Here is a 24,064-nt window from a genome sequence, read left to right as displayed (position 1 = left end):
ATGTGACTGTGGATTATGGAGCCTAACATTCTTAATGCTTTCAAATGCTCATTACTGCTATTTAATAACTATATAAACATTATTATTTCTCTAAATAACTGTCATCAAAGCAAAATGCATGGGTTATCTCAAACAAGTGCATTTTCCATGACTGTTTCCAAGACTGACAACAGTCTTTGTTTGTTCATCAAACAATCAAACTGCTTTTATACTCAAGCACATGATTTTTATCATATTAATCATAATCATATTTTCTACAAGAGAGTGCAGTTAGGGGAGGGCTTGAGTTTTAATGGACTCTAATGTGTTTGTTTGACCCTGGGGAAAACCATCGTGATGTACTGTACATGCAGGTGATTCAGTCCTATTTGCAGGTAAGTTCTGTATTAAGTGAGTTTCTGCTATAAGCAGTTAAAGTTAAATTATTAGCTACAACAGTTTTGTGTTACGATTATTAGGAATTCCATAATGTTTTTGCATGGTAAAAATAATTCTTAATTCAAGTAAATAATACTGACAAAAAAAAACAATCAAAGATTTACTCGACTGTATTTATGTTCTAACTTTAAAACACAATTGTGTCTTACAATATACTTTTTCCCCATAAAAATTATTTTGTTTGCCCCATTTCCAGCATGCATTTGGCATGAATATTAATATGATTGAATTGTTTGACCTTTTGCTGGTTTTATTTACAATGAAGTGTTGTGGATTTTGTCAAATTTAGCAATGTTTCTTGTGATGTCTGGATGAGTTTTTTCCTCTATTAATATGGCCATTTGATTATTACTCTTTTTGGGGTTGAAGTAAAAATACTTGAGGTCTCCATGTAAGGGATTTTTATTCATTTATTTATATGGTCGTATTAGTGTTGGTTGGATGTTGTAGGCTAAGCAGGCCCGCCCACAGAAATGACTGGGCCCCTGAAAAGGTCCAGTGAATGGGCCCTCCCCAAATCTGCTATAGGCTACTCATATCATGCGTATGATCTCTCTCTCTCTCTCCTACATTAACACATACATTTAACTGAGAGAGACTCAGGGGTGGGTATGCAACAACAATTTTGTTGTTGAACAATTTGATATATATATATATATATATATATATATATATATATATATATATATATATATATATATATATATATATATAAACTGCATTGCCATAGCACCAGTGTTTCTTACAGGATTTTTGGTAAAACTGTGGTGAGTGGACCTCTGTACCTCTAAGGAACCCCCCCGGTAAGAAAATGTTGTGCTTTTTACTGTTAAATTCATCGATCTGGTGCACTTTGAGAGTTCAAAATTAAAAACTCCAACCCATATTCAGTGTGCAAATTAAAAATGTAAATCTCTTTTAGTTACAGTGTCTGTCTACATTACACTACTACATAATAATAGTTATAATATTTATCCCATTATATAATAGCCATATATTGTAAAACAAATGCACTGAAAAATAAAGGAAACTTTCATAATTCGTTTTGTACTAATTCTACTTGAAAGAGTATATTTATATACTTCACATTAAAGATGTGATTGGGCTAGCCCAGTGACCATCAAGAAAAGAACCAATGGGCCGCTGATCTACGTGTTTCATGGGCCGGTGTGTCCAGTGGCGTATCCAGGACATTTTTACTGGGGTGGCCAAGATGGGACACAAAACTAGAGTGGGGTGGCCATATATACTATAAAGTAATGTTATGTAAACCTTTCAACTCTTATGAACAATAAAGGATTTTAATAATAGTAACAAAGTGCAAACTTTATTTTTAAATAATGGTACTATTTCATAAAATGTAAGATACAGTCACAGGCCTATTTAGGAAATGTGTTAACTATAGTCTGTTATTAATTGCCATAGTGGGGGATATGATTTACTCAATTAACTTGGCCATTAACTTGTCCGAAAATGCATTTGTGTTTATCTGCAAAAAGGTTTACATACACTAGATTGCAGCCTAGGCTACTGTTAATGTAAATATAATGTTAGTGGTTTGTTTTTAAAGTCTACATTAGAGATCTGCGCGGGACGGATTTCTCACTTAATAATTCCTAATGACATCTCAGTTCATCGCCATCTCACAAATCTCTGTTATTATCAATGAAACTGGCTGCATAATTAATCTTTCATATTATCTACACTTTGTTTGATATAATAGATGATTTGCCAGTATGCAGAATTCAGCACTGAACAAAAAGTCAATTTTGAGTGGTGAGGGGATTCTATCTTAAATGCATCTGATTGGCCATTGCGTTCAAGAAATCAACACATATGTCTGTGATTGGTTACATTGTTCAACGCTGCAAACATGTTATAAATAGAGACTCTGGCCTGTAAATCGTTTCTATTTTGTTTTAGTTGTTCTTGTTGCTTTTGTGCAACAGATGAATGACAATTTATTCGTTTTTATTTGTTCAATTTATAGATAATTCTATTTTGCGGGAGTCCCGACTCCCGCGAGTCGACACACGAGTGCATTACCGCCCGCGCCCGCACTCGGCCATCAGATCTATATTCCCGTGTCGCACTCTGTTGCGTTGGGTCCCGACCATACCTCTCAATCGACTGATTCCAGCGTTTTTATCGTTGTTGTATTGTTGCAACTGTGTGACCGTCCTCTTGTTTCACGGACCAGCAGCAGCAGGTGCACCGTGCAGCGTGCGTGCTCTTATCTCATGGGTCATCTGACCTGCATGGCCAAACGTCCGCTGAGCAGAAATCAGCTCTCACAGTCTCAGTACGACCGTTACTGTGTTAGTTAAAAATGTGAAACTGGCCCTAAATCAGTTGATCAGCTGTCATCACTGATTGACAACATTTCTCGTTTCTTGTGTTGACGAACTTGACCTACCTATCAGATCTGGGGTGGCCACAGGGGTGGCCAATGAGAAACGTTCCCCTTTATCCCCCCTTATGGACGGCCCTGAGGCTAAGTAGTGTAAGACAAGCACTTTGCTCTTCACATTACTTTTCTCATTGATGAAGCGCATATATTGAACATTTTGCATCTACTGTAATTTTGTTTAAAAAGTAGGCTACATAATATAGCCTACTTTTATGCACTTCTTAACATAACCAAACCAATCTGCTACTAAAACACGCTCGTGATAGAGTCACGTTGGCCTGCAGGAGATATATAACAACAGTGCTGGCCGTAGGGGTGAGCGGGACACTAACGCTTTTTGACTTTCTTAATTTGTGTAAATCTACTTAGGGTTCACAGTATTTATTTTTTCCCACATTAATTTCCCACAAGTCTAGAACAATTATGTGGTTTTGTTTTATTAATAGAGTGTATAGCCTACTTTTTTCTTGATATAGGCCTACCGAGTGTCTTCTGGTGGTCAGGTCAGCATTAAATAACTATCTCAACGGTTAAATAGCCTATTGGACATTAAAATAATATCAGATTTGTCTAATTTGAAATAAACACCAAAAATAGAGATGAAAAATTAACATAAGAAATTTACTTTTGCTATGGTCAAATAAATGTTCAGTGATATCTTCCAAAGATTTCTGAAATTTGGCGCAATTTTTTCTCTATAATTATGGTGTTGATATGGCAACTAGTAAATAGGCTACACTGCGGAAGTATCAAAACAAGGGTGTTACAACTAGCCCCGCATAAGGTTGTGCACCGGTCTCCCCTATCCTTCTCGAATTGTTGGCTACACTCTAACACACTGGCTGTTTCTCAATATGCGTTCTTCAGTGATCTTGTGTCCTTGTGTTCTCGTACTACGTCATCATCAACCGTCGAAGTTCAATTCCAATACTCAAGAACGCAAGTACAGAGGACGCATGAAGTGCCCGGATGTGTCCTTGATATCGAGGATGCATCAAATGCAGACTTGAGAGAATCGAACCGCTAAAAATCCCAGAAGACGTTGCGGGCAGTCGACGTACGGAAGGCTGTAAGCTTTAAACTTCTCGTTCTCACTTAAGAGATTCCCGCTGCAAGTTCGAAATACGTGACAGCTCGTGAAAGTTTACATTTGTCGGTCTCTTTTGCTTCATTTTAATAAAGTGATAAAGACCTTAAGAAAGCGGCAGTATTTTTATTGGCATATTAAAAAGAATCTTAACATTGACAAAACATAGGTAACACATATAGGCTACTCATAAATACACATGGTAAAATAAAAAAGATATAAACTATGAAAACAATGTCTATAATAATATGAAAGAAATGTTTAAAAGGATGTGACATATGTGATGTTGTGTTGTTGCCGAGATGGTCAGTTAAGCAGCATCGCAGCACATCTCAATTCTCATAAAGATGCGTTCTGTGTTCTCGCGTCCTTCCGAGTTCGTTCTTTCAAGGTCGCCTGGCAAGACCAGTCTCAAAGAGACCGCAAGTCTGTTCTTTGCGTTCTAGGAAATTGAGAAACAGCCACTGTTTGACCCTTTTCACATTTCCGGGTTTCTTAGAAGTCGTCATGTAAACTTCGGTAAATAGAGACTACATTAAATATAATTATTTTTGTGTTCCTATTTGCTCAAATAGCAAAGGGAAAACTCCACCGTAGTGTCATCACAACTTTCAAAAAGAGTAAAAAAAAAAAAAATAGAGAGAGATTGATGACGGCAGCCAGAAGAGAGAAAGATGTAAGTTTGACCACCACTCCCATAGACGCTGTATTAGAAACACACTCACAGCAGTGTTAACTAGTTTGTGTCCTATATGCACGTTTGTGTGTGTGTGTGTGTGTGTGTGTGTGTGTGTGTGTGTGTGTGTGTGTGTGTGTGTGTGTGTGTGTGTGTGTGTGTGTGTGTGACCGTTAAAACGCTTCATCACAGGCAAGCGAGATGAACTTCAAATGTTTGTTAAAAAGAGTCAATTCCCTTAAAATCACCACTGAAACAAGTGTCCAGGTATTTAAAATACCTAGAAATGTGTAGTCACATTTTACATTATAATATTAATTTATAGAGCTATTTGTTTTATAGCCTAAGCTATAGCCTACGAACCTGCCAAATGTAGACTATTTAGCCAGGAACAGTAGCCTATAACGTTAAATGAACTGATATGGAACGATAAAGCAAACGATAAACGTAAGATAACAGCTTCATAATATCAGGTTGTCTTTTGGTTTAGTGGCATCCCATCTCAAATGGCCAGCCAGTAGGCTATTTCAATGGGACGGTCAGTGTTGGATAACGCAACGCACGTCACATTTCTCCTCAACCTCCTGCAAGCTGCTCACTTTCAGTTTGCGCTTTGCAACTTCGCGGTTGTCTCTGCTTTTCCGCTGGTGTGATGTGATGATAATGATCCTTTAATGTATCTAGTTCTCGAAGTTTGTCCGGATCTTCATTTTGGTTAGGGAAACGAGAGTTTCGTTGGTTTTATCGCTGCGCGTGCTGTTTGGAGATGCAGAAAACATCACCTCTGTCACTGTCTGTATGAGTGATTGATCTACGGAAACACTATCATGTAAGTGTCATCATTTAGATTTTTCTTGTGTTATGTAAGTCTTATGATAAATGGTTATGTTACATAGGCTATAATCTATTAAATCTTGTTGTCTTTAATAATTACTTAAAATAAGTGTTCCAATACTGTTCCAATAACTGTTGAACAACTTTACAACACAATTGTACTTTTGCCTTATTGCCACGTCTTAATATGCCTCCAGATCTAAAATTATGTAATTTAGGCGTGTGCTATATGGACATTAGGCTGATATTGCATAGACATAATAAAAGTTATTGGGGTGATTCTACGAGGTGCCTTTTCCATTTTGTAAACATTTTAAAATATGATGCGGATATAGAAACGTAGTAAAGGTTGATGGCACCAGTGTTGACAGTTTTACAGTTCATTTAGGCTAGTCATTAAAAGCCTTGTGAGGTGAGCTTACGAAACTACAGGGTATTTACAGTAGGTCTATTAAAAAGAGAATTAAATGCTGATATTTCTACATATTTCAAGGTTTTGGTAAGCAATTGCTTACTGTACAAAACCATCATTACAGTGAAGACTATTTAAGATTGACATATGTGCTAAAACAGAATAGAGACTTTGGAAACTCAAGGGTGCAACAGGCCACAATGGCATCTTCATTTAATGGATTTTTGTTTAAAGTAGGCCTACCCAACATAACACACAGTAAAAGTAGGTGTCAGCTTTTCATTGTTAAAGTCATTATTCATGAGAGACACAAAAGACACCTTTTTCGTAGAATGACTCATTTACAGTATGTTGGCTACTTAGAACAGAGACCACACTATAGGAAACCGCATTTCAAATGTTTTCCATGAGCCATAAATTTAACCTTTTCAATAAGGGGTCATTTTAAATGACAACAGTCATGCTGTAGTTATAATAGCTTATGTATTAATACATTTAGTTTGATGCTCGAGTGTTCTTTCCACTGAATTCCTCTGTTAAACATGTGGCTTACACTGTGCAATGGCATGCTCCATTTCTCACGATTTAACAAGCAATTTAACAAGCTATAAAATGCCTTTGGCAGTGTTTACAGCAAGTCAGTTGTATTGTGTACAATGCAATATATTTTCATTCACATTTGTGATAGGAAAGGATCAGTTAAACAGTCATTGCATTTCCCTTTTTGGCAGCAAATGATCAAAATATATCAAAAAGACACCACAGCAGTTGCGTTTCATATCTCATTTCAGCTCAGTAGCTGTAGATGTAATACAATATGAATTCAATACAGTGGCTCTGCATTGAGATGTGTGTATTCTCTTCTCCTCCTTGCTGTAATTTGTGGCTGACTTTGTTTCGCGCAGCATCTTGTTCTCTCCAGCGTGTGGCTGGTCTTTTAGAGGCAAAGGGCATGTGGCACGTGAAACGGTTTTCTGGAATGTCTTGGCTGATATGGTGTCTCCCTCTCGGTTTTGTTAGGAAACAAACGCAACATTTAATCAGTCCTTTTAAGCAAACAGTAATTGCCCTCTTGGGGATGCGAGATAAGAACTAACATTAAAAGCATGACTAGAAGAGAAGAGTAATCTTCCCGTGAACCAATGAGGTGTCTGCTCCAGTGCCACCCGCCTGAGCTAATAAGAGTGTTTGTGAGGGTAATGTCTGGTTTGAGCACCAGATTGTGTGAGGAAAGCAATAACCCAGTGGCATGGTGGCCCCACAAGTGGCTGTTTTCAAACTTACTAATGAACTCATAACATTTAAGTGTATAATTAAATATGTGGAGTAATTTGTAGTTTGAAACATCTACAGTAGTGGCAGATTTTATTTGCGCCAACAGTTCACAGCGAAGGTTGAGGTTAATGACTGCTTCAACAATACGCATAAGGCTTTATGTGGTCAGTCTTTTTTCCCTCACCTACCATAAATGCAATGCAGTTTCATGGAAAAAGCTAACTCTGATGTAAAGTGCGCAGTGTGCTAAGCGTATCAATGAGTTCTATTGAGCGCTTTGATCTGTTTAGCAACCTGACTGACTTCAGCAGAAACATGCCACATGTCAAGTTATATCATATTACAGCATCAGACATTATGCTTATCTTGCATGCCCATCTCACTTCTCAGAACCGGAGGCTCGATCAGGATCATGATTAACACGGCTGAATTTTTGAATGGCTGGATCAGTAGAATCCTGTGCAAACATTCCCACCATGTCAAATGGGTTATGTAAAAAGTGAAAACGCTAACAGTCCACCGGGTCTCCGATGAAGCACATTGTTGTTTGTCTCTCTCCACATTAGACGGTGTAACTCAACACGTTCTGTATTGGCTGTAATCTTCAGCCCCTTGTGGTCCTCTGGACAAAAGTAGAAGCTTTTAGTGAAGCTATTGGTGTACTCACTTCTGGCAGTATTGACGTGTGAGAATAAAATACGGAGGTTAGGTCACCGTCGACAGTTTAGATGGCTCAGAACAAAAGGGTTTAAACCTTTCCTTTGGCACTTACAACTACAGCTTTTATCAGGCTTTCGTCAATAGCAGAATTTTTTTTTTTTTTTTTATACAGCAGGTGATTGATAAGATAAGCTTCTAAAACTATGTATAATTCACAATTTTGAAATAAGGATGCTGTTGTCTGCATGTTCTTTTCAGGTTCAGAAGTTGTTTAGTCCTATTTTCCTCGAACATGCACGTTCCAGTTAATTATTGTCAAGTTCTTGTTCATTATCAGCATTGTTATCAACAAGGACTTTTGAAGGACCTATTAAGCTTTTATTATTAGACTTTTATTAGAAGGTAATGAATGAAGTGTGTCTTTACGTTTTGGGAGGACTCAACCTACAAGCTGTCTATTAATTATATAATACAACATTCATAAAAATAGTTAAAAAAAAACAAAAAAATGGCATCTATGGTTCTATGAAGAACTTTTAACATCCATTATGAAGAACTTTTAACATCCATTTTTAACCTTTCCATTGCACAAAAGGTTCTTTATAGTGGAAAAAGGTTATTTACATTATTAAAATGTTCTTCACACTAAAGGCAAAGTCGCATTAGCAAAATTTTTGTGAAATTTCTTGACCAAAAAAGGTCCATTGTCAACAGTGTAGTGATGCATGAAGCACAAGGTCACAGGGTCATTTTCATACCCAGAAGCTTTCGGTTGGTCAACACCACAAATTTGCATGACCAACTTGAACGCAAACAAAACTTGCCATCATGTGAAAATAAATCATGGGGTTTCCTATTAAAATGACTGGATTTTGGCCTCAAAATTTTGCCAAGCAACGGTAAATGTGACCACGCCTCATTTTTAAGAGCTGTACACTGAAAGGTTCTTTGAGGAATCCAAAATGATTCTTCTATCTTCTCTTTATTTTTTAGAGTGTAGGAAAGGAGAAAGTACGCACAAGCAATCACAAACATTACCAGAAATGTACAAATGACCTTTTTGCTTGAGGACATAGTAAACATTATATCAGGCTTCATTTGAATACACTTTTGTGACAATGTTGTGAGTCTTGAAGCAGATTTTCCTTGAAGTTCTCCTCTCTTTTTCATGGTGATTTTCAACTCTTTACCCTATCCTGACCCTACTAAACTATTTGGCCACTTCACTGTCACATAAACTAATCCGTCTCTGCTTTGAAGTTTTTCTCAGCATGACACTGCATCTAGTTTCCTTTTAAACATCGCTTTGGTTTTTTTGCTAAGCAGGTGCCAGCAATTTCCTCGTCTTTGCTACATTGCTGCCAAGTTACAGCCTGTCAACACAATCACAGATTAAACAGAACAATAGCAGAAGTGGACCAGATGCACCAGATGAGATGTGGAGGTGTTTCCTCTGAGCTTTATCAAAAAAACAGCATGAAGCCAGCCGAGTGAGCATGAAGCGAATTTAGTGTTGAACTCTCTCTCGCTCTGTTTCTCCCTGTTCTTCATGTTTTCTGTCTTCAGAAAACATATCGTCATGTTGATACCTCTTCTAATTGTGATTCGGGGGAAAGGTGATTAGCATTTGTGACCGTGCCTAAAGCAGCCGACCAGTTTAAGCCAAATTAAACCTCACCAATAAAACTCTTGACTGGGGACTTGAGTGGAAAATGTGGCACTTTTATTGAAGTCATTAATTCGCCTTGCAGGATGCCTGCCCTGGTCTCTCTAGAGACACACGGCCGCCTCTCCAATGGAGCATAAAACACAGTTAGGAAAGGATTAAATACCTACCCTGAATCAATACCAAGGGAGACAGGCAGTTCTTACTCAGCTCACCTGCCATGGTCATTCTGCTATGTGGTCACTGTGTACTGATATAATGGACCGTTCCTTGTAAAGCACGACATTGCCCCTCTCTTTTATACAAGAACAAATAAAAAGGACCAATGATCGGTGGTTACAAAGGAAGATTTTGTTAAGTATCGCTTAATTTAACAGTTGAAGTGAGTAGTGATCCGATTTGGCAAAATCAGAATTTAATCTATTAATTAGTTAAATTAATATGAATGAAAAACCTGACATTTTCACAGAACTTGTTTAAATGAAGCCCATAACTGATGTTTATAGTCATCATGACCTCAAGCACAAAGGTTAATTTGTGTGTAATTCAAAGGTTAAGAAGTTTCATATTGTGTAGGCCTATCTCTGAATGTTTGCATATTTGCTTGTGTGTGTGTGTGTGTGTGTGTGTGTGTGTGTGTGTGTGTGTGTGTGTGTGTGTGTGTGTGCATATGTGCACGTCTGTATTGAAACAGACATATAAGGAAGTCAGTTGATTTTTTTTTTTGATTTTTTTTTTTGCTTATGTAATGTATAACTTACACAGTGAGTTATAGGGGTTTTAAATGAGTAAAAGGGATTGTTCATCCACAAAAAGAGATATTCACAATATCCAGATTTATTTCTATACACTACTGTTGAAAAGTTTTGAGTCAGAATTTTTTTTAAAGACACATAAGGAAATTAAAAGGGCTATTCAATATAATAAAGAAGCCCATATGAATTATGTGTTATTTAAAAAAAAAAATGAAGCTATATGACAGATTTGAGTGAAGACAGAAATAATTATTTACTGAAATTCTCCCCATATACAGCAGCACGAAAATCTCACTCTCGTTTGCACATTTTAAAAATTGCTGCAGTGATGAGACGCATGAATAACTATTATGTTTGAAAACATGCATGCAGAAGTGACAATTGAGTGACAATTTGAGAGCTATGGAGAAAAGGAAGTTGAATTTTGGTCTGTTCCTCGCATAAAGGATATAAATCATAATGGCTTCAGAAGACATAAATAGCACATGAGTACTATAAACCAATTTTTTTTGCTGTCCTTTTTGGAGCTTGACAGTTCCTGGTCATTGTGTGCTTTCCACTTATGTTTCATTGTTGGAGGCAAACCATATCCTTCAATAACTGTTACAGTAACGCGACTACAATGGATATATAGCGAGCCGGCATTCCAGAGGGTTTAAAAGTTGAAATGTGAAGCACAGATTTTGTTAAAGCACTTGAAATAATCATTTAGTAAAGCCCTGGTTATTTATTTGTTTTTACTGTAAAGTTGTCTAAATCATCCTTTTTCACGTGGGACTACTTTTCTAGGTACATGAACTTCTAGTTTATTACTACAAACATAATGTGGGTGGAGTGTGTTGCGTGTAAATGTTCCCTTTCTGGAGTTGAAAACATTTGATGTAACTACAGTATTGCATGCATTAGTTTATGTGACAGGTGACAGTGAAGTGGCCAAATAGCCAAAATAGTAGGGTCAGGATAGGGTAACGAGTTGAAAATCACCACGAAAAAGAGAGGAGAACTTAAAGAAAAATCTGCTTCAAGACTCACAACATTGTCACAAAAGTGTATTCAAATGAAGCCCATAACTGATATAATGTTTACTGTCATTATGTCCTCAAGCAAAAAGGTCATTTGTACATTTCTGGTAATGTTTGTGATTGCTTGTGTGTACTATCTCTTTTCCTGCACTCTAAAAAATAAAGAGAAGACAGAAGAACCATTTTGGATTCCTTTCCTTTTCCTTTAATCCTCCCTTCTCTGGCTTATGCTACTCTGAGCAATGCCTGAACTTTGTATTTTGAGCACTTCTTGCGTTCTTTTTGCCTCTTCACGATGACTCACTTAATTCAGTCCTCATTTGTAAGTCGCTTTGGATAAAGGCATCTGCTAAATGACTAAATGTAAATGTGAACTACACAGGCAAGGTCAATAAGTGATTCTATCACTCTCATGCCATTATGTATAATATTGAAGCATTGTGTTAATTAATACATAATAATAGGCATTTTAGTGTTTGCGGCCTGGCCTTGTGCTCACTGAACTATTAATGTGCTCACTGAGCTATTTAAGTTGATCAGCTTGATTTTTCAGTTTGATCAGTCTTGTTGTGCATCTGTGATTGAATTGGAAAGCGTTTTCTAACTGTCAGATGGCAGCATGGTGCGTTGAATGATCGCCCTCAGGTAGACACCATGAGTTTGTGTCCTGCCTAGCTACCTGCTTATTCATCATGCTGAGCAGTCTGAGACCCAATTGAATTAGTTCCCTTTCAGTTGCCCAATGTTCTCGTGTTAAAAGCCTCTGCTGTTTAAACAGCCAGGTGGGTCCTGGCAGTAAAAAAGTTTAGTTGGGCTTCTTGCACCACTATCATCATACTGAAGTCATCATGTCACACTTAAAGGAGCCAGGTTTCAAAGAAAATGACCATATTATTCATCACTGGTAATGACACCTTCATCAGCTCTTTTGTACTATTGGCTAATGCAGACCGAAAGACCAGAATGCTGTAAGTCTGTAATTACATTTATCTTTGAATGATTCCGTTTTTTCCACTAAAACGTCACTGTAGGACAGGAAAGACTGCTGGAGGGAAAATATGTCTGGATAACATCAGGAATATATTCAACTGTTCTGTTCTAGACTAATCGCTAAATATAATTCTGACACATTGACCCGTTTTGCAATAGTTGATTTTCTTTTATTCAAGTTTGTGTGTGTTATTAAATGAGTTTAAAGTGTACTGGCAGAGCATAGACAGTCCCTGTTCCTTTTTTTTCCGGTTTCATAACATGTATACGACCGTTATGGCCTTTGTAGTTGCATGCTTAATGTCTGAGGAAATACATAGCAGGTGCTAAACCAGATCTGAATGGTGTTACATAAGTTCAGAATGCATGGCTTCATTTTGAAAGCTTAGGAAAATATAAGTTGACAGAAAACTTACTCTGTGCTTTGTGTATGATGTCTATCAAAAAATATATTATATATTTAATATAAGTTGCTTTGTGACATAAATGTCAAAAAATTTAATTACATGCCTTTATTATAGCATCTTTAAATAGAGGGGAAACTATTATGCATACTTTAACAATTATCATAATAATTGTCTGAAATAAATTATTAGATAAATAAAAGCAACGTTTCACTAAAAAATTGTAATTCGTCACAAAGGTGTGTGATATGAATGTATAAGGATAAGTGATCTTTTTAATCATCTTTATCCCTACTAGATATTTCAATGACATAAGATTTACTCAATTTTTAAAAGTTACATCGTTTTTTTGTCCCCATGAGGAAAACAGCTTATAAATCATCACACTAAGTGATGTTTTTTGAAAATGTAAATGCAGAAAGTTTTCTGTTATGGGTATGTTTAGGGGTAAGGTTAGTGTAAGGGGATATAATATACCGTTTGTACAATCTAAAAATCATTATGTCTATGGAAAGTCCATATAAAACATGAAAACACAACATGAGTGTGTGCGTGTGTGTGTGTGTGTGTGTGTGTGTGTGTGTGTGTGTGTGTGTGTGTGTGTGTGTGTGTGTGTGTGTGTGTGTGTGTGTGTGTGTGTGTGTGTGTGTGTGTGTGTGTGTGTGTGTGTGTGTGTGTGTGTGTGTGTGTGTGTGTGTGTGTGTGTGTGTGTGTATTACCAAGAAGAGATTTTTATTTCTTTGAAATGTATCCGTGTTACAAAGGATGAAGAAATTGGTTGAATACCAGCAGGGAAAGGTGTCAAATCTCACCAGTCAACAATCTAGAAAAAGTAGTTAACCACAGGACTTGACCTCGCCTTTTGCTGTATTCTCCAGGGCTAGGCATGAACCTGATATGACAGCAGTGAATCCATTAAAGGACAGGACAAAAGTGCTTCTTTTCTGAATTGTATGCATGTTTATTATATATAGTTGACCAAAATGGGTTTTTGTAATGGTTGACGCCAATACCAATATCTATAGAGATGTAAATATATTGATGTATGTCATACTGTCTAATGACAGCAAATAAGATGTACACATATTGGACAAATGAGCACTTATTTTACTCTACTTACTCAAAATTCACTAAAAAGGTGAAAGCAGGAATGATTTATTTTCCACTGAAAATGCAATATATCGGTCTATCGTACGCTCATGGTAGTTCTCACCTGCATTTCTTCATTTGCATTTTTCATGTGTGTTTTCCCCTCATAATGTGGCATGTAATAACTGTGGTGAAACAACCTGTTAGGCTTGTGATTGTAAGCTTTGAGTGAGAACTGGAGAGGACTTTTAGGGTTTAATAAGATGATTCTTCTTGAAAAAATAAGGTTTCTGAGCTCTGCTCTGGACTGAGCTCTTGCTGCTGGGCGATTTCAGGAACAATGTCGAATCACTCAGCCTGTTGTAGAACTTTTCACTTTCATGGAATACAGGTCATTTTCTGGTGTTTCCTTGTACCACAGCTGCACAAACCTTATAACAGGTATTATTGGAAATTATGAGAAATATATATTTAGATTTGTGTCGTTGTGCATCTATAAACTTGGGTACATCTGTTGTCACCTTTGATATGGGCTTCATATAAGGTTTTATCTAGCTTTAGATCTAGTTGTCCTTTTGTCCTTCCCGTGGACATTTTAATAAACCTTGTTTGACCCCGGTGTCTGTTGTGCGTCCAGGAGTTTTGCCAGGCCTGGCTGTTGTATCCGTGATCTGATCTCCCACTAATGAGTGAATAAATGAATAATCAGTCGTTTCTATTTTAGATTCAGACTTTTTTCTGGATGCCTCTCTCTTCCTCTCTCTCCCCGTCTCTCTCCAGCTCTTTCATTAAGAAATAGCGGAAAGACCCGTCTCTCAGCACCTCCTGATTGGAAAGCTGCCGGCTCTCCTCTTCAAATACTAACTGTATTTGTTATGTTGAGGGTGCTGTGATAACATTGGGGTCTTTCCCATCAGACCAGGAAGGGGGGAGATTTGAGGCAAGAAGGGTCTTGTTAAGGCCATTGTGTTTACACTCATTATTTAGTATGACCCCACAGGGCGAACCACGGGGACGACTGTCACAAAACATAAAGCTGTTAATAGCTCTGACAAGATCCATCTGGCAGCGTCCAAAACTAGTTTGTCACTCTTAGTTACTTGCGCACCGAAAAATGCAAGTCGTTACATCATTATGTATGCAACGGTTTGTTTCAGAACGTATTTCCGCATGCTACTTTACAGAAACCTTCAATTTGTTCTTCAAACTGGACAATAACAACATTTGTCATTTCATGACAGAGCCAGTGCCTTGGGAGACCAGGTCATTCGGGGGTCAAGTGTCCAAAGCCTTCCTTTTCCTATTAATTTTCCCTGCACGTACCAGTCTGTCACACACACAAAAAGTGTGTTTCACACAACAAATCGAAAACTGTATCCACAGGAGCGGATAACAAAATTGACATTTTAGCCGGTGGGAATAAGGCTGATTTGATTAAGATAATTACCGTATTTAGAAACACTTAAAATTGAACCTATAAAACAGGCTTTCTCGGAACGTGATCACATTTTGCAAGAATGAATTAGCATTTTTTATGTATGGAGGAAAACCATGTTATTCTGCCTAGCTTTTGTAATAGATAATTTTTTTGAAATAGCAATAGTTGGTGACTGCCCACACTTAATGTTTCTTATGCACCATGCTTTACCCTTGGGCAGTGTGTCCTAATAGATCAGAAACTTTTGTCATTAAATAAGTTCTGTATGTTCTGTACCTTCGACATTACTGCTTAATCTTTGCCTGGGAAGGCAGCTTTTGTATTTGTCAGTAATTTACATATGAACTATTCCAGTCTATCTATCTATCTATCTTCCACAGAGAAAATAAATACAACATTTTTTAGAATGACATGAGGGTGAGTTAATGATGACAGAAGTTTCATTTTCTGGGTGAACTGTCCCTCTATTTCTGGTGAAAATATGATGCAAGTGTGTAGTCACTGATGCTGACAGTTGGCAAAAATATCGTACCCTCAGTGTGCCATAGTTGTACAAATCACATGTTGGACACATGTCCCAAGGTTTGAGTTTGAATTAAGGCAGCGGCTATTTACACTAAGTGAAAATAGCTATATTTTCTTGGCACTAAGTGTAAATTGTAGTTAGATGTTCTTTGTAGTAAGTGTAAAGTTATTAGATGCAATTGATACTTAGTTTAAATAGTGGCAGATACAGGCTATGTATACCTTAAAACAGTATGCAATAATAACAACATATATATAATGTTTACAACATAAGTATAAATGCTTATATTCAATAAAATCATTAAATGGATGCCGTCTTATACGCTGATTTCACGCAGCCGCCATTTTGAAATCGAAAGTGAGGATCCGGTGGGAAGAACCCCGGAAGTAAAGATAAACAACAATGCCTTGGACTACCAACCTGAAGCTGCTACCGCGATTTACACTATTGGATGTTAATATCCAATATAGGATTATGTATATAGTTCATTCCTGCTTCTTTTTTTACTTTCTGAATTATATATATAAAAAATATATTTTATTTATAAATGAATTTCACTGTATATAGTCTAAAGTATGAAAGAAATGTATGTACAGTTTTAGAATAACTCATTTTATACATTAAACACAACAATACGCCATCGCATTCACGACTCTCCTGTGATTAAAGTCGACACTTCCGGTTTTCTTCCCACCGGAGCCTCGCTTTCGATTTCTAAATAACGGCTGCGTGAAATCAGCGTATTGGGACAATAAAACCCTCCCTACTTTATTGCCTTTACTGCAAATAGACCCTCCGTTGAATCGAACACCTCCTTTCGCTGATCATTTGCTGAAAAGAAAAAAAACTATTTTTAAGAGTTTCAGCCCCTATCCTCTGCATTAATCATGCCTTATATTATTATATTTGAATTCATACAGCTTCAATTTATTTTAAAGAAGTGTCAAGTATCTGCTGGATTACATATCTATCAAACAGAATGGAGAATCTATTGTCTTCTGACATTTTTGTCTTTATGCCTCCCTCAACTCAGGCCCACGCTTACAGCCATAAACTAATGAGTAACTTATGGAGAGCCAATTATTTGAGATCTTTGAAAAAAAGAGTTCAAGAAATGACCCATAAATTGTTTGTAAGCTTTAGCTGCGAGCCATGGCCATTGTTACAATGGAAACTTATTCGCTCTGGTGGTCTAACACACATAGTGCAACAGGTTTCAGGTTATGACGTGATTCAAATTTTGTGTAAATTAGAGAAAGCCAACAACGCAACCCTATTAGAACACTTCTGTTTCATTACCAGAGTTTCACACAAATGTTTGAGTCCTGCATTTCAGTTTGTATGTTTTTTTGTGCCACCACAAATCAAAAAGAAATATAAAAAACACTTATAGGAACGGTTGTCATTACTGATAGGTAAAGGCTCATTTAAACAGCCCTGATCGGCCATTATGCAATGGTAGTAAACTGAAATGCAATGCTGTAATCAACACTTTTCCTGATTACATAATTGTGGTAGCTGTAACCAAAGTCTAAATTGTATTCAGTGAATTGTAAAGCTATTTGTGTTATGCTGTTTTTTTCCAGACATCGTTACAGTTCTATTGAGCGGTTTTCTTGTGAAATATTTTTTTTTAATGACTCCATGACACTCTCATTAGAGACTATAGAGACAATTATTTTACTAGAGTGTCAATATTGAGACGCGTGTGATAGTATCACTGACCACTTCCTTTGTGCAGGTGTCCCTGATTATTCATGGCCTCATTTTCAGAGTTATTGGGTCTGACGTCTCAGTGTTTTGTTCATAATCTCCACCTGCCAATAGAGGGAAAATAGAGAAACAGGTCTTTATTTTGTGCTTTATGTTGCTTCAGTGATCATGGACAAAGGCCAGAGATAGTTGTTTACACTGTGTTAAAAGATCTTCTCCTTTTGTGTAATGCAAACTTTGACATTATCAAGAGTTGTAAATGCACACAAACTGCATATTTTAATCTGAGAGATCTTTTTCTTTTTTTTCTTCTTTTTTTGCATCGTACGAGCCAGTCCCCCCTCCCCCCTACCTTTGCTTTTTATCTCCCAACCTGAATGAAAATGAAGTCGGGTTGACAACTTTCCAGTAGTTTACATTCCATCATCTTTAAATCTTTCTCACCCTGTAGTGCTTTCTGTTTTTCTCTATTAAAGGATACATTGTTATCTGCCACTGTGAGATATTGATATTGAAGCAGAATGACAGATTGGATTAGGTCAGGGATTTTTAAACCCCTGTTGGCGTATCGGTCACCGTTTCTGGCCCCAGGCAGGGCAGCGGTCCTCTGCTGTTATCTCATATTTCCTACTGATTGAAAAGCATCAGGCTCATAAGCAATATCTTAAAACTGGTGACACACTAGGAAAGCTCTCTGGTACCTGTTTGTTTCACTGTTTTTGACTGGACGCTGTGATGGTCGGTGACAGACATGATAAGGTGTTTTCATTGAAAGAGAATTCAATCTCAAACCTTTAAGTGCAGGTCATTGTAATCACTGGGTTTAGAGTAAAGATAACTCATGTTTATTTCCTAAAACAGTGCAAAATAGTTTTTTTTTTGTGCGTGTTAGTTGATTTGTCTTGTATCTTATGTAAAACAGTAGTCCATTTTGATTTTGGCTTTTGCAACATTGACAATTAATCTTATCACAATAGCAGTATGATTTTATACAAACTAAATCCTTTTAAGGTTTAAAACTCTCCAAGGCATCTATTTTCAGTCAAGAAAATGCATCTACTTAAACGGGGAAATGCTGTTTGCAAAAATGGTTTAATTAACATATCTGGAACAACTGAAATAAAATATTTTTCTGCTTTATATCACTGAAATGATGCAATGCTAATTAACGCATTACTTTTAAATTTACAACAAAATATCTGAGTTACTTTTTAAAATAAGTAATGCAAGTTACTTTATTTTCCCAATTATTGACTGACAGCTCTCCTGTCCTCATGTTGACAGAAATCAGGAGTAAGTGCAGAGGCGTTGTGTAATCTGTGATAACATGATGCTTATTGTAGTTATAAATAATGAGCATGTAGACTAAATATAAGCATGCATAATAAAAACAGTGAAATGCAAACTTTGAATACTACACAAACCTGCAATAATTACACTGTAAATTACACAAATATACTTTATGTATTTAATCTCACTTTATTAAACAATGTCTTGCTGACCTTTGATGATCCAATTCAACCATATGAATAAGGTAAAATTACTTTACTTTTGTTTGAGCTATGCTCTCTGCTGTACAGGTGTGAATTTGCATTTCCTTCAGCCTAAAACCTATTCATTTCACTTTTGGTGTGAAAGGACCTTTACATTTGCCAAAATAGAACTTTTCTTTGTTTTTGTTTTTTGTCATTAAAAAAAAACACGCAACCCCAGCCTAGGTGGGAAAAAAGTAACGCAAAGTAATGTAATGCACTACTTTCCATAAAAAGTAACTAAATAATGCAATTAGTTCAAGTTGTGAGTTCAAGTTGTCATCATGACTTAAAATGTATCCTTTCCAAGAAAAATATAAAATCTTAATCTTAAAAATATAAAATCTATTCTGAAATGGAAAACGTTCCAGTAGGATAAGACGTTTCAGAACGAAAATTATTTTAGTTCAGAAAAAACGTATCTGTTTTATGGTTTAGGAATGTTGTCTGTTATCCCTAGAGCCTGAATCACATTGAGTCATTTCTTCACATTGTTCTGCTATTTCCTTTGAGTCTGAACACTGACGTGCTTTGAAGTTATAAAATTAGTTACATTTACTTTAAGAGTAAAGACCTAAAATTTCACTAGAATCATTTTGTGGGAATATTCGGTTCTTTTACTTGTAATGTGTTAATGAAATAATATCGTGCAGTCTTTTTTGTTATATGGATGCTAAGAGATGCACATGCATTGCTACCCAGTTAGTTTGCACACTAGCATCTCTCATTTATCTTTTATGCACAGCCAATTTATATGTGAATCTATAAACAATCGGAAGCAAACTTGGTTTCACTCCAGACACTGTAGCTGTGCCACATCACTGTGGTTTAACAACAACACCATTTACCTTGTGCCATTTGTACCAGTTACTATTTAACTTTCCATGATGAGTGTACAGGAGCTTTACATGTGACAAATGATGGAAGTGAAAGTGAAGTGAAGTATTTGTAAAAATATGAAATAATTAAAAAAATTATAATAAATGTAAAATACTACATTTAAAATATAAATGGTAAATTATTAATAACATATAGATTATTACTTTAAATTCATAAAATATGAATAATTTATATATTTTTGTTTGTTTGTTAGGCAAGCCGAAAAACCCTTATTGTTGAGGCGCTTTTCTCAGAGATACTGTATAAATCTGAAAGGTTTTGTAAAAGAGGCTTGCATGTGCAAGGAGCATATTGGTCACCTGTCAAGTCATAATGTTCTGCATAATTTCCTCATGCTAGCAGGTACATATAATCTGCTTGATCTAAGGAGAGAAAATACCTGACCTACACAAATGCCTATACAGAAAGAAACTCATCTTAGAGATTTTGTACCAGCAGATACAAACCTTGAAAAACAAGATGGAACTTTGTAATAAATGTTAATTCAGTTGAACTACAAACAAACAGATGCTAATGCGAGGATGACCAAGGTTAGAGGTGGGAATAGGAAAACATACGCTCATTGTATCACAGAGCAAATCTAATCTAACAAATACACAGCACTGCCCTGGAGAGGACATTTCTCAACAACAAAGATCGCAGAAAATTTTCAGCGACTCATAAATAATGAAGCGTGACTTCTAAACCTCACATAATTGCTCTTTTTCCTCTTTTGCAGATTGATGTTACTGGACAGACCAAAGAAGATTAGTCATTGTGCGACCTTCAGAGATGGAGTTGACCATTTCATTCTGCTGAAAAAACCCTGACCCTACCAGAGACCTCTCCAAGGTGATCATTTCACAAGGATTAATGGCATGTTCTCTTGTGGTCATGTATTTGACCTCTGAGCCCTCCGAGAGGTTAAAACACTAGCCATGAAATGTGGTAGAGACATGTGACATGTCAGGCCCACCATGCTAGACCAGAGTGGGCTACAGTGTTACTCTCCCTATACAATACATGAAAGCAAAATGGAAACCTTTTGACTTTTTAGTCTCATTTTTAAACATGGCTTGAGTTTGGACCGTAGAAACCTCAGCCAATTTCAATGATTATATAAGTCTCTGAGGAAGCAAAGAGACCATGTGTAACATCTCAACCTCGTGCAATGTTGCCTCGAACATAGACCAGTTCTTTCAGCCAGCGCTGTATATTATAGTCATCGTCCTTGGCTTACCCACCAACTGCATGGCCCTGTGGGCCGCGTATATGCAGGTCAGGCAGAAGAACGAGCTGGGGATCTACTTGATGAACCTCTCGGTGGCTGACCTCTTGTATATAGCCACTTTGCCACTTTGGATCGACTATTTCGTTCACCATGACAACTGGATCCACGGGCAAGAGTCCTGCAAGCTATTCGGTTTCATCTTCTACACCAACATCTATGTCAGCATCGCCTTCCTCTGCTGCATATCTGTGGATCGTTACTTGGCGGTGGCTCATCCCTTGAAATTCGCTAAAGTCCGCAGGGTCAAAACAGCCTTACTGGTCAGCGCGGTTGTATGGATAACCGAAGTAGTGGCTAACTCTGCGCCTCTCTTCCATGACGAACTTTTCAAGGACCGATTCAACCACACCTTCTGCTTCGAGAAGTATCCCATGCAGGACTGGGTGGCAGGGATGAACCTTTACCGCATTTTTCTCGGCTTCTTTGTGCCTTGGGGTGTGATGCTGGCAGCGTACAGAGGCATCCTGAGAGCCGTGCGTGGTAACGTCTCCACTGAGCGACAGGAGAAGGCCAAAATCAAGAGGCTGGCCCTCAGTTTGATCCTCATCGTCCTCCTCTGCTTCGCTCCCTACCACGTCCTCTTGTTGTGGCGTAGCGTGCTCTTCCTCAGCAACCCCTGCGACTGTGGCGCTGAGGAGAACTTGTTTGGGGCTTATCACGTGACTCTGGCGCTCACCAGCCTCAATTGCGTGGCGGACCCAATCCTCTACTGCTTTGTCAACGAAGGCGCCCGTCATGACGTGGGCCGGGCCCTGGCCACCCTTTTGGGTCTCTTCCAGCGGGGCCAAAGCCCAGAGGCGCTTATGGGGGCATCCCTCACCGTAGAGACGCCCCTGGCCATGAAGAAGCCTGATTTCTACAGTGAAGTCAAAACGAATGCCTATAAAACTGACATTGAAGTACTCAAAGATGAGTGCTTTCAAATGACCATTCTCAGTGTTAAAAAGTGAAGTTAAATGTCAATTGTAAATGTCAATGTCAATAGCAAAATATTAAACCAAGTGCAATTTTGAAACCCAAAGAATACTTCAGTTTTGACATGAACACATAGCGTATGTGTACACTAGACTACACGTGCACTAGAAAGTTTCATCTTTGTCCAGTGTCTGTGCTATTTCTCTCCAGAAATTATGACCGATTAAAATGTATTTTAAAATTGTGTTTATTGCATGTATCTCTTAAACCCCTCACACAAGCTCTTGTCAATGTGGTCGTATATTGTTGTTGTCGTCTCCAGTAGTTTGTTGTTATGTCTCATCTTTTTTTTTTCAACTGTGAAACAAAGGGGCAGTGTCGCTACCTTGTGGAAAAACTAAATACTGCAAAAAAATTCATGTTCAAGCTGCACATACAGAGTACACATTGCTATGCGTATAGCCTACGCATATACTATGCTGATGATTGAATTTATGGCACGCACACTGTACACATACCCTAGTGTACGTGTAAAAACCGAAGTATACTTTTGGCTTAACCAACAGGTTCTGTGGAGCATAAAAGAAGGTACTTTGTACAATGTCTCTGTGTTTTGTTTTTTGTTTTTGTCCATACAATGGAATTCAATTGGGTCCATGGTGTTGTTTTGGACCCCATTTACTTTCATTACAAACCATACAAAAACAAAATTTCATAGACAAAAACAATTGACGCATTTCTTAAACTATCTTTTTTTGTGTGTTTCACTAAAGAAAAGAAAAGTGAAACAACATGAGGGTGATTAAATGATGACAGAATTTTCATTTTTGGCCGAAATATCCCTTTAAGTGTAAATACTTTTTGGGGCCGCTGTACATGAAGGTGCGCTTTCTGAAGATAACCATACCAACACCTATGTGTACCTCAAGTTTCACCCTGAAACACTGTCTTATGATGAGGATTACTGATGTCAGCGAAGTGTTGATGTCAGAATCCCTTCTCCTCTTGAATGTTTTATATGTATACATGCCTGCCATTTGTGTCTGTTCTTATAGATTTTGCAGGAAAATATACTCTACTATCCCTATTTTGAAATGATTGGTCATTTTAAGCAAGTCCAATAATGCCACAGTCAACAAAAATAATGGCCAGGCTATTTTAGGTGACATGTCTTTAAATGCATCTTAATACGCTGTATAAAGTCTTAAGATTCTTTAACAAAACCCTGTCTGGAGGAGCAAGTTTCTCTTAGCCGTCTCTTGTTTGATATACTTTTTGTACAGTGGCCCACAGATACCCAAAATGGAAACAGTTTCCAAACAATGGGCTTTGCTGTTGTTTACATTTTTTTCTTCATTAGGTCTCCAGGTGCCCTGTTTCAGCCTACCAAACTGTAAGTCCTGAATGTCAGCAGTGAGAAAGTGCAATGTACTGGATTTGCTGTTATGCCAAAATAAAACACATGTCAGTCATTTTTCTGTTGTGTATTGCTCAGCTATTTGCTTTAAATAGTTTTTTGTATTTGCTTTATATACATAACTTTGAGAAAACCTTGCCAGAACTATAAGTTGGGATGACATTATGTGTGATCAAGGGCACTGACACTTAGCTTTATAACCTGAAGTTATAAAGGTCATGTAGTTCAGTGGGAAAAAACTATACAACATTAAGGAAAGTCTCATGTGTCAACGTTGACCATTCACGTGAAGATGAGTCATTCTGATTCCCACCAGTCACTGTAAAGAATCAAGCTGTGTGTCAGCTGATTAATAGAGCAGAACTCTTGAGCTGCCAGTAAAATGCTCAGGGGGGAATTCTAACATAGTCTGTAAACACAAGACTTTATCTCCAAAATATTTATGTATGCTAAGTCTGCTAATTCCATCGTGTTGTACACAGGAAAGTTAAATCTTTCTGCACTTGGAATCTGTTTTTCTGTCTCGGTAGTGTTAAATATTACAATTATTTGTTAAGACATTCACTCTTAATAATCACACATAAATTTTAAGTGCTTTAGCCATCCCTAATAAAATTAAGTTCAAAAGAAAAAAG

At 37.3% G+C, this 24,064-nt stretch overlaps 1 protein-coding gene across 4 annotated transcripts; it reads left to right on the top strand.

Annotated features, from left to right (window-relative positions):
• The first annotated feature begins 242 nt into the window (after nt 1–242).
• gpr4 (G protein-coupled receptor 4) lies at nt 243–23,484 on the top strand. 4 transcript variants are annotated; one of them, XM_082178862.1, is made up of 3 exons: nt 4,479–4,611; nt 5,296–5,440; nt 20,546–23,484. In XM_082178862.1, the coding sequence occupies exon 3, from the start codon at nt 20,953–20,955 to the stop codon at nt 22,045–22,047; it is 1,095 nt and encodes a 364-aa protein (XP_082034988.1). In that variant the 5' UTR covers nt 4,479–4,611; nt 5,296–5,440; nt 20,546–20,952; the 3' UTR covers nt 22,048–23,484. The 4 variants fall into 4 exon arrangements, with proteins under 4 accessions (XP_082034989.1, XP_082034988.1, XP_082034987.1 ...); XM_082178861.1 differs by lacking the exon at nt 4,479–4,611 and adding an exon at nt 4,769–4,878; XM_082178863.1 differs by lacking the exons at nt 4,479–4,611; nt 5,296–5,440 and adding an exon at nt 243–374.
• Nucleotides 23,485–24,064: the final 580 nt, after the last annotated feature.

This window comes from Leuciscus leuciscus (genome assembly GCF_965113295.1).
Source record: "Leuciscus leuciscus genome assembly, chromosome: 9".
NCBI classification, from domain to species: Eukaryota; Metazoa; Chordata; class Actinopteri; order Cypriniformes; family Leuciscidae; genus Leuciscus; species Leuciscus leuciscus.
Note: the sequence above shows the minus strand (reverse complement) of the source record. Positions and strands in the feature narration are given on the sequence as shown.